At 44.0% G+C, this 14588-nt stretch overlaps 1 protein-coding gene across 13 annotated transcripts in view; it reads left to right on the forward strand.

The window, feature by feature from the left end:
* Positions 1-14588, forward strand: part of RBM39 (RNA binding motif protein 39) — a 267063-nt gene that overhangs the window by 195956 nt on the left and 56519 nt on the right. Inside the window, exon 14 of one of the 13 annotated variants that reach the window (XM_029611508.1) lies at positions 925-1054. The exons of the other annotated variants lie outside the window; for them this stretch is intronic. Within the exon in view, the coding sequence (XP_029467368.1) occupies positions 925-942 (18 nt within the window). The 3' untranslated portion in view covers positions 943-1054. Of the gene's footprint in view, positions 1-924; positions 1055-14588 lie in introns of those variants that run through there. 13 annotated transcript variants of the gene reach the window in all.

Consider the following 14588-nt stretch of genomic DNA (forward strand, 5'->3'; position numbering starts at 1 on the left):
TTAGTGCAGTTAGTGTAGCTGAGTTTAAAAAAGGTTTGGATGAGTTCTTGGAGGAGAAATCCATTAACTGCTATTAATCAAGTTGACTTAGGGTATAGCCACTGCTATTACTGGCATCAGTAGCATGGGATCTACTTAGTGTTTGGGTACTTGCCAGGTAATTGTAGCCTTGTTTGGCCACTGTGGAAACAGAATGCTGGGCTTGATGGACTCTTGTCTGACACGGTATGGCAATTTATTACATTCTTATGTTCTTAATTAGGTAGCGGGGTCTGCTACATTGAGAGATGTGTTGCTTTGTCTCAGGAGGAGGTTTGAAGTCTTGGCCCTGAGCAATAAGGACTGTGATTTGCAGCAGTTTTATGCAGAGAGTATGTCTGCATTGGAGTCGCAAGCTGTGTCAGGTGCTTCTGAAAAAAAATGTTAAAATGATTCTGGTGTATGGCACAGATGCTTTGTGTGGCTTGGTCAGGTCATCTTTTGGGATCGGGATGTCTGCGAGGTCGACCAGGAAACTGCTGTGGTTGTGCGGCTGGTCGGGTAAGATGTTCCAATTCTCGACTGGGAGCTCTTCCTTTTAAGGGCAGGCTATTGTATGAGGACGACCTGGAACATTTGGGATAGTCCAAGCTGTAGGTGCATAACTTGCCAGAAGACAGGTCTAAGGGCCTTTTCTTAGGGCTAAAGGGTTTTTCAGGTCCTCACAGGCAAACTGAGGCCAGTGCTCAGTCCTGGGGAGGCACCTCCCTGAGACAACCCAGGTACAGTAAAAGGCGGAGTAAGGTCCTCACAGTGTAATGAAGACAGTCTACTAGTTGATTGCCGTTGGAGGGTGTTTTGTGAAAATTGGACCGAAATTACAAGGGCTAGTGGTTCCTAAAAGTGTTAAAAGATGGATACTCATTTTTTAATTTTCTCTTCCAGTTCAAGACGCTTGGGTGATTTTCACTTGTGCTTCTCTCACCAAGTGGATCACCATTCAGGAGTTGCTGGATCACTTCTGGCGGTATCATTGTCTGTTTTTCAGCCTTACCATTCAGCGTTATGCAACTTTGCCAAGGTGAGGGCTGATGGGGTGGCAGCCCTATGTCGGGAGCGTGTGCTGGTGCATCTGTGTTTGGATGATTGGCTGTGCCGAGTGAAGTCAAGCTATCTCTGACGGCAGTTGGTCAGAACAAGCTGAGGTGGTTAAGTCTTCAGGCTAGATGGTGAATCTAGCAGAGAGCCTAATCTGGCACAATCACTACGGAGCATTAATACGTCCCCCTCAATAATTACACAATCCAACACACTTGGGGACTCCCAAAATATTTCATCAATATACAACATTAATTTAAATTGATCTTCAAGTTTAACTATTTATGTCCTTTATTATACTCATCACATATCACATAAACATGTATTGTGTCACATTTAATAAAATAATCATTAAATACATCATTTAAATTACATTAAATACATGATTTCTAATAACATCATATTCAGTAATACATATACATCCATACCATTACCCCTCAACATACATGTGACTTATCATAATATCTGTTCTGATAATTCAATATTGAATCACCTTTTTAAATACACCCCGTCCGGACAAGTCCTAACTCATCATCATCATTCCAACCCTAACCCCCTAATATCACACAATCACACTCATTCATTCATCCACTTAAAACCACATACCCCATAAAAGTGACCTTATATCCTTGATATTATCATCTATTCAAATATTATATTGATTTTATAACATTTATGAGACTCATGCTCAATTCTTTACACTTGATGTACCGATCACTCTCTCTCATCAGACGCCCCGATCTTTCTCAATCGCTGTTACTGGTATCAAACGCCCCAACAAGGCACCTCATTTCACCCTAATTCGGGCTTCTTCAGGGGACTCTTACTATGTTTCACAATTTCAATCATACATCAATCTCGATGAGACGAATATCATAGTCAACTTCCTCTAATACCGAACACCGCTTGTCCGGACCTCGCTACATAAACTTACATAATGCATCCACACATTTCCGAATAACTTTTAACAACCATTCAATACATGATCTCTGCCGCCGACCACATGCCCAAAGAAAGGACTCAATTTTTCTCTTCCAAAATTCCACGAATTACAGATCTGGATACTAATCTCTCACAATTTTACCGGACAGATGCAACGCCGTTGCTCAACGCAGATCCACTCACTTCCTCTTCATTCCGGCAATGTTAAGGGATCTGTAATTCGTGGAATTTTGGAAGAGAAAAATTGAGTCCTTTCTTTGGGCATGTGGTCGGCGGCGGGGATCATGTATTGAATGGCTGTTAAAAGTTATTCGGAAATGTGTGGATGCATTATGTAAGTTTATGTAGCGAGGTCCGGACAAGCGGTGTTCAGTATTAGAGGAAGTTGACTATGATATTAATCTCATCGAGATTGATGTACGATTGAAATTGTGAAACATAGAGTCCCCTGAAGAAGCCCGAATTAGGGTGAAACGAGGTACCTTGTTGGGGCGTTTGATACCAGTAACACCGATTGAGAAAGATCGGGGCGTCTGATGAGAGAGAGTGGGGTGATCGGTACATCAAGTGTAAAGAATTGAGCATGAGTCGTCTCATAAATGTTATAAAATCAATATAATAGATGAATAGATGATAATATCAAGGATATAAGGTCACTTTTATGGGGTATGTGGTTTTAAGTGGATGAATGAATGTGTGATTGTGTGATATTAGGGGGTTAGGGTTGGAATAATGATGATGAGTTAGGACTTGTCCGGACGGGGTGTATTTAAAAAGGTGATTCAATATTGAATTATCAGAACAGATATAAGTCACATGTATGGATGTATTTGTATTACTGAATATGATGTTATTGGAAATCATGTATTTAATGTAATTTAAATGATGTATTTAATGATTATTTTATTAAATGTGACACAATACATGTTTATGTGATATGTGATGAGTATAATAAAGGACATAAATAGTTTAATTTAAATTGATCTTCAAGTTTATGTTGTATATTGATGAAATATTTTGGGAGTCCCCAAGTGTGTTGGATTGTGAATCTAGCAGAGAGCCATCTTGTTTCCAATCAGACCTTGGAGGGTTGGGGGGGGGCTTTGTTCAACAGGGTCAGATTACACATTATTCGGGGGCTTTTCATAACTTCTTGTGAGTCCTGGGTGGTGATATCGACCTTGGAATTGGTGCCCAGTGGAATCCATGGTTGGAGGTTTATCTTCCCCTTCCGGAAGGACCAATTTGGAGTGTGGTATGGTTACTCACTACCAAGGCCAGCCTTTCGAGCTAGGGTGCAATGTGTCAACCACTGGTCCAAGAAAGTGACTATTCTGTCAGTCACAGATGAGTGGTGCAGTGCACATTGCTTGCCTTTCGGCCACAGTTGCACGAGGAAAGACCTATCACTCAATGCAATGATGGCGGTCTACATCATCTGGCAGGAAGGAACCCAGCATCCGGTGGTGGCTCAGGAGGCCTGGTGTTTGGTTCTCCAGGCAGAGCTAAAGGAGGCCCAGGGGTTGGTTCTCTGGGAAGAGTGTCACTTGAAGACAATGGAGGCATCTCACATCCCCAGGGTATGCAAGGTTCCTGCAGATTTTCTCCATCTGAGAAAACTAGAACCCAGGGAGGAGACAATGTGTCTTATCCACCAGAGATGAGGATATCCCCATATGGACTTAAAGACAACCAGTCAAATCTCCAAGGTGGCTACAGCTCACCAAGGAAAACATGTTGCAGAAGGTTATACGCTCTAGCTCTACCTTGTCCTCAAAGAATTCTCCCTTGTCTTCCCTCCTTGGTCTCTATTGGGCAAGGTGTTATGCAAGATAGTGGACCATTCAAGTAATGTAATTCTCATAGCTCTAGAGTGGCCTTGTCAGTGGATCTGCTCAACATGGCCATGGACAGACTGCTGAGATTTGGCCACCTGTTGCATGTTCTCCATCAGGGCCCAATATGTTCGCAGTAGGCTGTTCTCTTCTGTCCTGTAGCTTGGCTTTTAAGCAGAGAAGATTGGCACGGAGGGGACATTCCATAGCAGTTATTTCCACTTTATTACAGGCCAGGCAACCTTATGCCTCTTTAAAATATGTTTGAGTTTGAAGGGGCTGCGAGTCCTAGTGTGTGACTATCAGAGAGCAGCTAGTTCAAATTGTCGCATATCTTGACCTTTCTCCAAGAAGATTTGTTCAAAGGTCTGGCTTTCAACTCTTGAGAATTTTATTAGCAGCCTTGGGCTGACTCCACAGTAAGATGCAGGGTTATCCTCTGTAGGCTCATCCGGATGTCATGTGCTTCCTTCGGGAGGTTAAGAGTTTGCATCCTCTGGTGAGAAAGATTTGGCTGTTGTGGAATCTTAGTCTGGTATTACGAGGAATGTGCGAAGCTTCATTTGAACTCCTACGGAAGGCAATGTTAAAAGCTTGAGAGAGTTTTTTTTCTACAGATCTCGAATTCGGGGATATTTTTGCATATGGTACAATCTTTTCTGCCCAAAATGGTTTCAGTGTTCCCTCTTAGACAGTGGAGCTTCCATCCTTGACAGATTTGGAATTCTCCTAGCATCTTGCGAGAGAGAATAGACTCTTGGATGTTTGACAAGCTTTTTTGTGTTATCTGAAAACTACTAGTGCTTTCCGAAAGTCGGATCTTCTTATTGAACTCTGTAGTGGTCCAAAGAAAGGAAGCAAACCCTCCAAAGCTATAATCGCACAGTGGCTGAAAGAGATGGGTAGATGGAGCTCCAACTTCCATGATCTTTGGTTGAGAGTGTTCTACGAGTGGGACTCTCAAGGTCCCACCCAGTTTGAGGGTGCTTAGGTACATCCTAGGAGTCTGGATTGACCTGGGTACTGAAAGGGAAAGGAAACTTGATTCTTACCTGCTAATTTTCAGTCTTGTATTACCACATATCAGTCCAGAGACCCACCCTAATAGTAGGGGGAGAGTCTTCTGCTTGTTCTGTTGGGTATATATACTGCAGAATTGTTGGAGCTCTTCAATGCTATTCTCTTAAGTTGTGTTGGGAACAAATTTTCCAGTTTGGGCAATCTCATCTTCCTCCTTGTTGGGAGGGAAAGGTTTCATTTAGGTTTTACTTGGTGGTGCCTTCATCTTAGCTTGAGTATAGGTCAATACTGAGGGACTGCAGGTGGCACACTAGGTTATGTACAGTGTCAGTAAAATCTTCTCTGTCTCTATCTGCTGGCAAGGAGGCAAAACCCAGGATTCTGGACTGATTTGTGGTACAAAATTGCAAAGGGGAGCGTGAGATAAGTTTTAAGTCCTCAAATAGCTTCAAACGTTGTAGAAGCACTGTTTTAACTTGTATTGCAAAGAACTCCAAGTTTCAGCGATACATAAAACAAATGTTAAATCCACCAACACGGACACAGTGTTTCGCCCACCAAGGCTACATTGGGAGGGATAGTGCCGGCAAACAAGCTAAAAAAAAAAAAAAATTGAAAATAAACATATATAAATCTTAAAGCAAAACATCAAGGACAAATCACAGTAAAACAGGAAAAAAGAATGGTGTAAAGTTACCTTCAGTATCAGAGACTTAAACATGAAAGGAGTTCTTACAGGGATCTGTCAAAGATTTAAAGAGAAATTTGGTGCCAAAATGCCATTCTGTTATAAGTGATCACATGTTCAAAAAGAGACAATTGGATTAGAGTTTTACAATACCAGGGAAGAAAGTGAGTTCAATGTATAAGCAGTTATAGAAGGCATAGTGAAGCCATTCTCAATATGATAGACTCCAGTCGCAAAAGGAATCCTAACAAAGTACACAAAGAAAAAATATAAATAATATAAATAAATGTTAGAATCATTGTCCTGCATTGTAGGTGATTTTTCAAAACAAGGGCAACACTTGTAATACAGGATTACCAACAAGATTTACAAATAAACAGAAAATAAAATTACAACTGTAGTAAAGAAGAGAGAAAAAAGAAAGCCAAGATTATAGAAAATGTATCTACTCTATATCAACGTTTAAACCAAGTGGGGAGAGGGTTTGGAGGGTAGAAATCAATCTCTGCTCTCTACGTAAAAGTTGAACAGAGAGGTCTCCGCCCCGGGCTGAGGGGCTGACAGAATCAATCATAAAAAATCGTATGTCCTTCGGGGAGTGAGAAGTGGATAACCAGTGGGATACTAGGGGGACTTCTTCATGAGAATGTTGAATGCAGGAATGCTGTTCAATGATATGCGTCTTTAAGGGGTGAATAGTCTTGCCTATATAAAGTTTAGGACAAGGGCAAATTATTACATAAATAACCCCTGAGGAAAGGCATGTTAGCAAATTGTGGAGTTTATACTGTTTGCTAGTATGTAGGTGTTGGAAGATGTTGAGAGAGAGTGATAGTGAACAGACTGATCATTTTCCACAGGGAGAATGACCTGGAGGGACAGTAGAGGAATGGGGTTCTGATCGAAGGTTCTTACTGCGATGAAATGTGAATTTAAGGGGATTATGAAAGATCGCATGTGGAGACAATACTGGTCAATGGCGTTTTTTTCTCTTCTTTACTACAGTTGTATTTTAAATTTCTGTTTAATTGTAAATCATGCTGGTAATCCTGTATTACAAGTGTTGCCCTTGTTTTGTGTAATCACCTATGATGCAGGACAATGATTTTGTTAAACATTTATTTATATTTTTTTTCCCTGGAACAAGCAGGATGGTAGTCCTCACTCATGGGTAACATCAGATGGAGCCTGGTACAAAAAACTTATGTCAGTTTCTAGAAAGTTTGACACACTGAGCATGCCACTATCCACGCGTCCATGCAGGGTCCCTCTTCAGTCTCTCTCTTTCCGTGAAGCTAGCGCCTCGCGATTGTGCAACTCGCGTTTCTTTTTGTGGAAAACCTTTTGTTTCCGTCCCGAGTCCTGTCTGGGTCCCTCTGTGCTTCGGGATACTTTTTGGGCGTCGCGGTAAGTGCTTTGTTGTTTGTGGCCGATTGCCAAAGGTGCTGTTCCTCGGTAGCCTCCAGGTATCAACCGTGCACCACGCTCTCTTTCCCATGGTGTCATCCAGTTTCCACCAGTACTTCCGGACTATATCCATCACGGACCCCCATGAGGTCTGCATTTTCTGCCTGGAGCTTCACATGATGTCCAGGGTTGTGAGTTTTGCACCCAAATGACTCCTAAGGACCATCATGCACGCCTGGACAAAATGGATAAATTGCTCGGTGCCAAAAGGTTTGAGCCCTGAACTTCGGCATTGGGGACATCAACGCCCAAGGGACGGGAGGTCTTAAAGACCCCAGCTCCTATGGTATTCCCCCCCCCCCCCCCCTTTGCTGTTGGGCTTCTGGATAGAGCTGGGCTTGGGGATTGTCCAATGTCTGTTGCTTCTCGTTCCAGGTCTGGATCCACTTCAGCGCTGGGGAAAGACCGGGCCGAGCATCGAGGGAAATCAAAACATTGCCATTGGTCACCATCATCGCATGGCTCCAAACTCGGGAAGGCACCGGCACTAACCAAGCTGCCCCAAAAACAGCCCCGGGCCGAGGAAGCATTGCCTTCCATCGAACCCAAGGGACCAAGGTGATCCCCACCGGTTCTAGTGTTGGGCACCAATCCCCCTCAAGGCTCCAGGGGAGATCTGGTTTTGCCACTGCCTCCTCAAGCTTGTACTGTCCTCATCTGCATTCAAGGAGCAGCTGGAGTGCCGTGTGCAGTTGGCCGGGCCCTGCAGGGCATCGAGCCGCCGATGCCGTCACTGGAGCCCACTCTGTTGGTGCATGCACTTTTAGAGCGGCTGGATTTGCTGCTCGGTGTTTTGCCAATGCAGCCTCTCCCGATGCCCTGGGCATCCTCTCAGACACAGGGGGCATCAGTGCGGCCTCCATCGAAGACTATCCCGGTGGATGGAATAAATGACATTTTTATGGAGCAATTGGTTCAGGAACCAACAAGAGGGAGCAATTTTAGATCTAATTCTCAGTGGAGCACAGGATTTGGTGAGAGAGGTAATGGTGGTAGGGCCGCTTGGCAATAGTGATCATAATATGATCAAATTTGAATTAATGACTGGAAGGGGGAGAGTAAACAAATCCATGGTTCTCGTGCTAAACTTTCAAAAGGGAAACTTTGATAAAATGAGAAACTGAAAGGAGCAGCTACAAAGGTAAAAAGTGTGCAAGAGGCGTGGTCATTGTTAAAAAAAAAAAAAAAAATAAATACCATCCTAGAAGCACAGTCCAGATGTATTCCACACATTAAGAAAGGAGGAAAGAAGGCAAAACGATTACCGGCATGCTGAAAAGGGAAGGTGAAAGAAGCTATTTTAGCTAAAAGATCTTCATTCAAAAATTGGAAGAAGGATCCAACAGAAGAAAATAAGATAATGCATAAGCGTTGGCAAGTTAAATGTAACACATTGATAAGACAGGCTAAGAGAGAATTTGAAAAGAAGTTGGCCGTAGAGGTAAAAACATTTTAAAATATATCCGAAGCAGAAAGCCTGTGAGGGAGTCAGTTGGACCGTTAGATGATCGAGGGGTTAAAGGGGCACTTAGAGAAGATAAGGACATCGCGGAAAGATTAAATGATTTCTTTGCTTCGGTGTTGACTGAAGAGGATGTTGGGGAGGTACCCGTACTGGAGAAGGTTTTCATGGGTAATGATTCAGATGAACTGAACCAAATCACGGTGAAACTAGAAGATGTGGTAGGCCTGATTGACAAACTGAAGAGTAGTAAATCACCTGGACCGGATGGTATACACCCCAGGGTTCTGAAGGAACTCAAAAATGAAATTTCAGACCTATTAGTAAAAATTTGTAACCTATCATTAAAATCATCCATTGTACCTGAAGACTGGAGGATAGCTAATGTAACCCCAATATTTAAAAAGGGCTCCAGGGGCGATCCGGGGAGCTACAGACCGGTTAACCTGACTTCAGTGCCAGGAAAAATAGTGGAACGTGTTCTAAATATCAAAATCACAGAACATATAGAAAGACATGGTTTAATGGAACAAAGTCAGCATGGCTTTACCCAAGGCAAGTCTTGCCTCACAAATTTGGTTCACTTTTTTGAAGGAGTTAATAAACATGTAGATAAAGGTGAACCAGTAGATGTAGTGTACTTGGAATTTCAGAAGGCGTTTGACAAAGTTCCTCATGAGAGGCTTCTAGGAAAAGTAAAAAGTCATGGGATAGGTGGCGATGTCCTTTCGTGAATTACAAACTGGCTAAAAGACAGGAAACAGAGAGAAGGATTAAATGGACAATTTTATCTGTGGAAGAGCGTGGGCCGTGGAGTGCCTCGGATGTGTATTGGGACCCTTACTTTTCAATATATTTATAAATGATCTGTAAAGAAATATGACAAGTGAGGTAATTAACTTTGCAGATGATACAAAATTGTTCAGAATAGTTAAAAGCAGATTGTGACAAATTGCAGGAAGACCTTGTGAGACTGGAAAATTGGGCATCAAAATGGCAGATGAAATTGAATGTGGATAAGTGCAAGGTGATGCACATAGGGAAAAATAACCCATGTTATAGTTATTTATTTTATTTATTTTTATATACAGACATTTCATTGGAGTATATCACATCTCTTTACATTATAACTAGTGGAATAGTAAGACTAAGATGTCTTATTGATACATGGTAACATTATAACAGGGGCATAATAACATTGTGGAATTTTAACAGTGGTGAAATGGTTTTGGGTTGGTAGGGTTTTTGGAATAAACAGGTTTTCAGTTGGTTTTTTTTGGGGGTTTTTTTTTTTTTTTTTGGAATGACTGGGAAGAGGGCTCCAGTCTTAGTTGAGCGAGCAGCTTGTTCCTTAGTGAGGGGCCCGCTACTGAGATGGCGCATTCTCTGGTGGTAGAGAGGTGAGCTTGTTTTGTGTGAGGTATGGAGAGCAGGCCGGTGTTTTGGGACCGAAGATTTCTCTGGGAGTCATGATGCTGAAGGGTGTCCTTTAGTTACACAATATTAGGTTCCATATTAGGTGCTACCACCCAAGAGAGAGATCTAGGCGTCATAATGGATAACACATTGACATCGTCGGTTCAGTGTGCTGCGACAATCAAAAAAGCAAACAATGTTGGGAATTATTAGAAAAGGAATGGTGAATAAAACGGAAAATGTCATAATGCCTCTGTATCGCTCCATGGTGAGACCACACCTTGAATACTGTGTACAATTCTAGTCACCGCATCTCAAAAAAGATATAGTTGCGATGGAGAAGGTATAGAGAAGGGCGACCAAAATGATAAGGGGAATGGATCAACTCCCCTATGAGGAAAGACTAAAGAGGTTAGGAATTTTCAGCTTGGAGAAGAGACAGATGAGGGGGGATATGCTAGAGGTGTTTAAAATCCTGAGAGGTCTAGAACAGGTAGATGTGAATTGGTTATTTACTCTTTCAGATAATAGAAAGACTAGGGGGCACTCCATGAAGTTAGCATGTGGCACATTTAAAACTAATCGGAAAAAGTTCTTTTTCACTCAACACACAATTAAACTCTGGAATTTGTTGCCAGAGGATGTGGTTAGTGCAGTTAGTGTAGCTGTGTTTAAAAAAGGATTGGATACGTTCTTGGAGAAGTCCATTACCTGCTATATATTTTCTCAGTGGAAAAGGGTAAACAGTGGAGTTCCTCAGGGATCTGTACTTGGACCAATGCTTTTCAATATATATAGAAATGATCTGGAAAGGAACACGAGTGAGGTTATCAAATTTGCGGATGATACAAAATTATTCAGAGTAGTTAAATCACAAGAGGATTGTGATACATTACAGGTGGACCTTGCAAGACTGGAAGATTGGGCATCCAAATGGCAGATGAAATTTAATGTGGACAAGTGCAAGGTGTTGCATATAGGGAAAAATAACCCTTGCTGTAGTTACATGATGTTAGGTTCCATATTTGGAACTGCCACCCAGGAAAAAGATCTAGGCATCATAGTGGATAATACTTTAAAATCGTCGGTTCAGTGTGCTGCAGCAGTCAAAAAAGCAAACAATGTTAGGAATTATTAGGAAGGGAATGGTTAATAAAACGGAAAATGTCATAATGCCTCTATATCGCTCCATGGTGAGACCGCACCTTGAATACTGTACAATTCTGGTCACCGCATCTCAAAAAAGATATAGTTGCGATGGAGAAGGTACAGAGAAGGGCAACCAAAATGATAAAGGGGATGGAACAGCTCCCCTATGAGGAAAGGCTGCAGAGTTGGGGCTGTTCAGCTTGGCGAAGAGACAGCTGAGGGGGGGATATGATAGAGGTCTTTAAGATCATGAGAGGTCTTGAACGAGTAGATGTGAATCGGTTGTTTACGCTTTCGAATAATAGAAGGACTAGGGGGCATTCCATGAAGTTAGCAAGTAACACATTTAAGATTAATCGGAGAAAAGTTTTTCACTCAACGCACAATAAAACTCTGGAATTTGTTGCCAGAGGATGTGGTTAGTGCAGTTAGTGTAGCTGGGCTCAAAAAAGGTTTGGATAAGTTCTTGGAGGAGAAGTCCATTAACTGCTATTAATCAAGTTTACTTAGGGAATAGCCACTACTATTAATTGCATCAGTATCATGGGATCTTCTTAGTGTTTTTGGGTAATTGCCAGGTTCTTGTGGCCTGGTTTGGCGTCCATTGGAAACAGGATGGCTTGATGGACTCTTGATCTGACCAAGCATGGCAATTTCTTATGTTCTTAATTAAGTTGACTAAGAAAATAGCCACTGCTATTGCTAGCAACAGTAGCATGGAATAGACTTAGTTTTGGGGTACTTGCCAGGTTCTTATGGCCTGGATTGGCCACTGTTGGAAACAGGATGCTGGGCTTGATGGGACCCTTGGTCTGACCCAGTATGGCTTGTTCTTTTTCATTCCTCCAATGCTGGGGGGCTGTCAGGATCGTTGGCGCCACCCTTGCGGGCGCCACCTCGGTTGGCGTACCCCTCCTGGGTCCTTTGGACTCTGCCTTTGGGGCCGCTGGTTCCCCTGGTGATCCTCTTACCTGTGGCGCCTCTCAGGCCAGAATACCCTTCGATTCCAATGGGACGGTCTGTGCCTGCCCCTCTGCCATCGGAATTACTGAGGCCTTCGGGGTCTCGGCACAAGTGTTCATTGGGGACTCCACCTCTGGTGTCCTCGGGCACACAGTGAGGAGGATGCCCCCCACAAGGTGTCCCTGTTCTCTACAGAGGACTCTGAGGACTTGCCCTCCGAGCTCTCTCCTCTGAAAGAGAGACACAAATCTCCACCGGAAGACTTATCCTTTGCCAGGTTCATGAGCCATGACAGAATATGTGCCTTTTCAGCTTTTGACTGAGCAGGATTCCAGGCATAAGATGCTGAAGTCCTTCAATTTGTGGACGCCCCGAAGGAGGTTGTCGCAGTACCGGTACACAACATTTTCAAAGATCTGTTCATCCTGTTGTGGGAGCATCCCATTTCCATCCCTCCAGTAAACCAAAAAACGAATGCTGTCTACTTGGTGCAACCCACCACGGGATTTTGAACGCTGACAGTTTCTGCACCAGTCTATAATGATGAAATCGGCTCCTCCAGGTTGTGATCACAGGGCCCTGGGTGCTTTAGGAAGGGAAGTTTTCCAGGGGTCAATGCTGGCAGCCCAGATTGTATGTTACCATCTCTGAGAGTAATACTCCAAGAACCTCTGGAAACAAGTTCAAAATCTGGTGGAGCACCTCCCCCAACAATTTCAGGAGGATTTCCTGAAAGTGGTCCAACAAGGATTGGAATGTGATAAGCATGAGGTCAGGTTGGCCTATGACGTCTTTGAAACAGCGGTGAGGGTGGCGGTGGCAGGCATAGGAACTCAACACATGGCTTAGCTTTAGGATTTGGACCTCCGGCCAGAGGTACAAGAGCATGTTGTGGTCCTCCCCTATACGGGAGAAAATCTCTTTGGAGACCAGATCAAAGAGGCAATAGCACGGCTTACGGATTTCCATGAAACCCTCCATCATCTGTCTGCTACCACCTCGGACCCTCAGTCCGCTGGCAAAAAGCCATCGTGGTAAAGCTTGAGGCGCCCCTTTTACTGCCCAAGGAAACATTATTCTCCAGTTGATAGGGTGAGACCTCAATGTGCACCAGCTAAACCACGAATGAGGCAGACGTGCACCCCTCAGCCACCACCTGCCCCGCTACGAGGTTTTAACTGACTGCGAGGGAGTTTGAGCCAGCAATTCATACCCATGATGGGCGACACCCCCCCCCCCCCCCCATTTGGAGGCTGTCTGCAAAACTTTGCAGACCATTGACTCTGTCATCTCGAACCAATGGGTCCTGTCCATTGTTTGAGGGTACAGGTTAAACTTCCAACGGGCTTCCCCGGAATCCTCTTCGTGCCCGTCTTTGAGATTTTCGGGGAACCAGTAGATACTTTGAGTAGAGCTCTCTGCCCTCTTAATGGCCCAAGCAGTCAAGCCTTTCTTGCCAGATCAGCAGAACAGTGGGTTTTACTCTAGGTATTTCCTGATTCCCGAGAAAACAAGGGGCCTTGGTCCTATCTTGGACCTGAGGGCTTTGAACAGGTTTCTCGTAAGAGAAAAGTTCAAAATGGTTTTGTTGGGCACCATATTCCCTCTCCTGAGAAGTAGGGACTGGCTTTGCTCCCTCAACCTAAAAGACGCCTATGCTCATATTGCGATTTCTTGCAATCATTGGAAATACCTCTGTTTCCTGGTGGAAAAGGAGCATTTTCAATATCTGGTGCTACCTTTCGGCCTTGCATCCACGCCACGCATCTTCATGAAGTGCCTGGTGGTAGTGGGAGTGTATCTCAGGATGCAGTGAGTGCAGGTCTTCCCCTATCTGAACGAGTGACTCATCAAGAGTGACAAAAGGCAGGAGGCATTACGGTCGCTCCAATCTACCATCCGGATCCTGGAGACCTTGGGGTTTCTGATCAGCTACCCGAAGTTCCAGCTGGTTCCTTCTTGACACCTGGACTTTATTGGGGCCAGGTTTGACTGGCCCAGGACAAGGCTTTTTTGCCCCGGGACAGAGTGCTGGCTCTGGTGTCCCTGGCACGGGCAATCTCTCAGAGCCACCGAGCCTCTGCGCACAACTTCTTGCGTGTCTTGGGGCACATGGCGCCGACGGTTCATGTTACATCCTTTGCTTGGTTCCACATGCCCAGAACGCTGTGGACTTTGCGCTCCCAGTGGCATCAGGCCATCCAGAAGCTTCAGGCATGCATCATGGTTTGTCACCTCAGCATGCATGGTCAGTGAGCTTCATGCTTTAATGTCGTACCCACCTTATACAAAATTCTTTCATGACAAAGTGGTTCTGTAGTACGCATCCTAAGTTCCTGCCGAAGGTAGTGACGAAGTTCCATCTCAGTCTGTAAGGGTAAGCAGCCCTGCACACGCTAGATTGTAAAAGGGCCCTGGCCTTTTACCTGGACCGATTAGTGGCCCACAGGCAGTCCATACAGTTCCTTCTGTCCTTTGACAGAAACAGATTGGGTGTGCGGAGTCCAAGCAGACCTTGTCCAACTGGCTAGTGGATTATATATCTTTCTGCTATATGCAGGCCGGACTA

This window comes from Rhinatrema bivittatum, chromosome 8 (assembly GCF_901001135.1).
Source record: "Rhinatrema bivittatum chromosome 8, aRhiBiv1.1, whole genome shotgun sequence".
In the NCBI taxonomy this organism is placed as follows: domain Eukaryota; kingdom Metazoa; phylum Chordata; class Amphibia; order Gymnophiona; family Rhinatrematidae; genus Rhinatrema; species Rhinatrema bivittatum.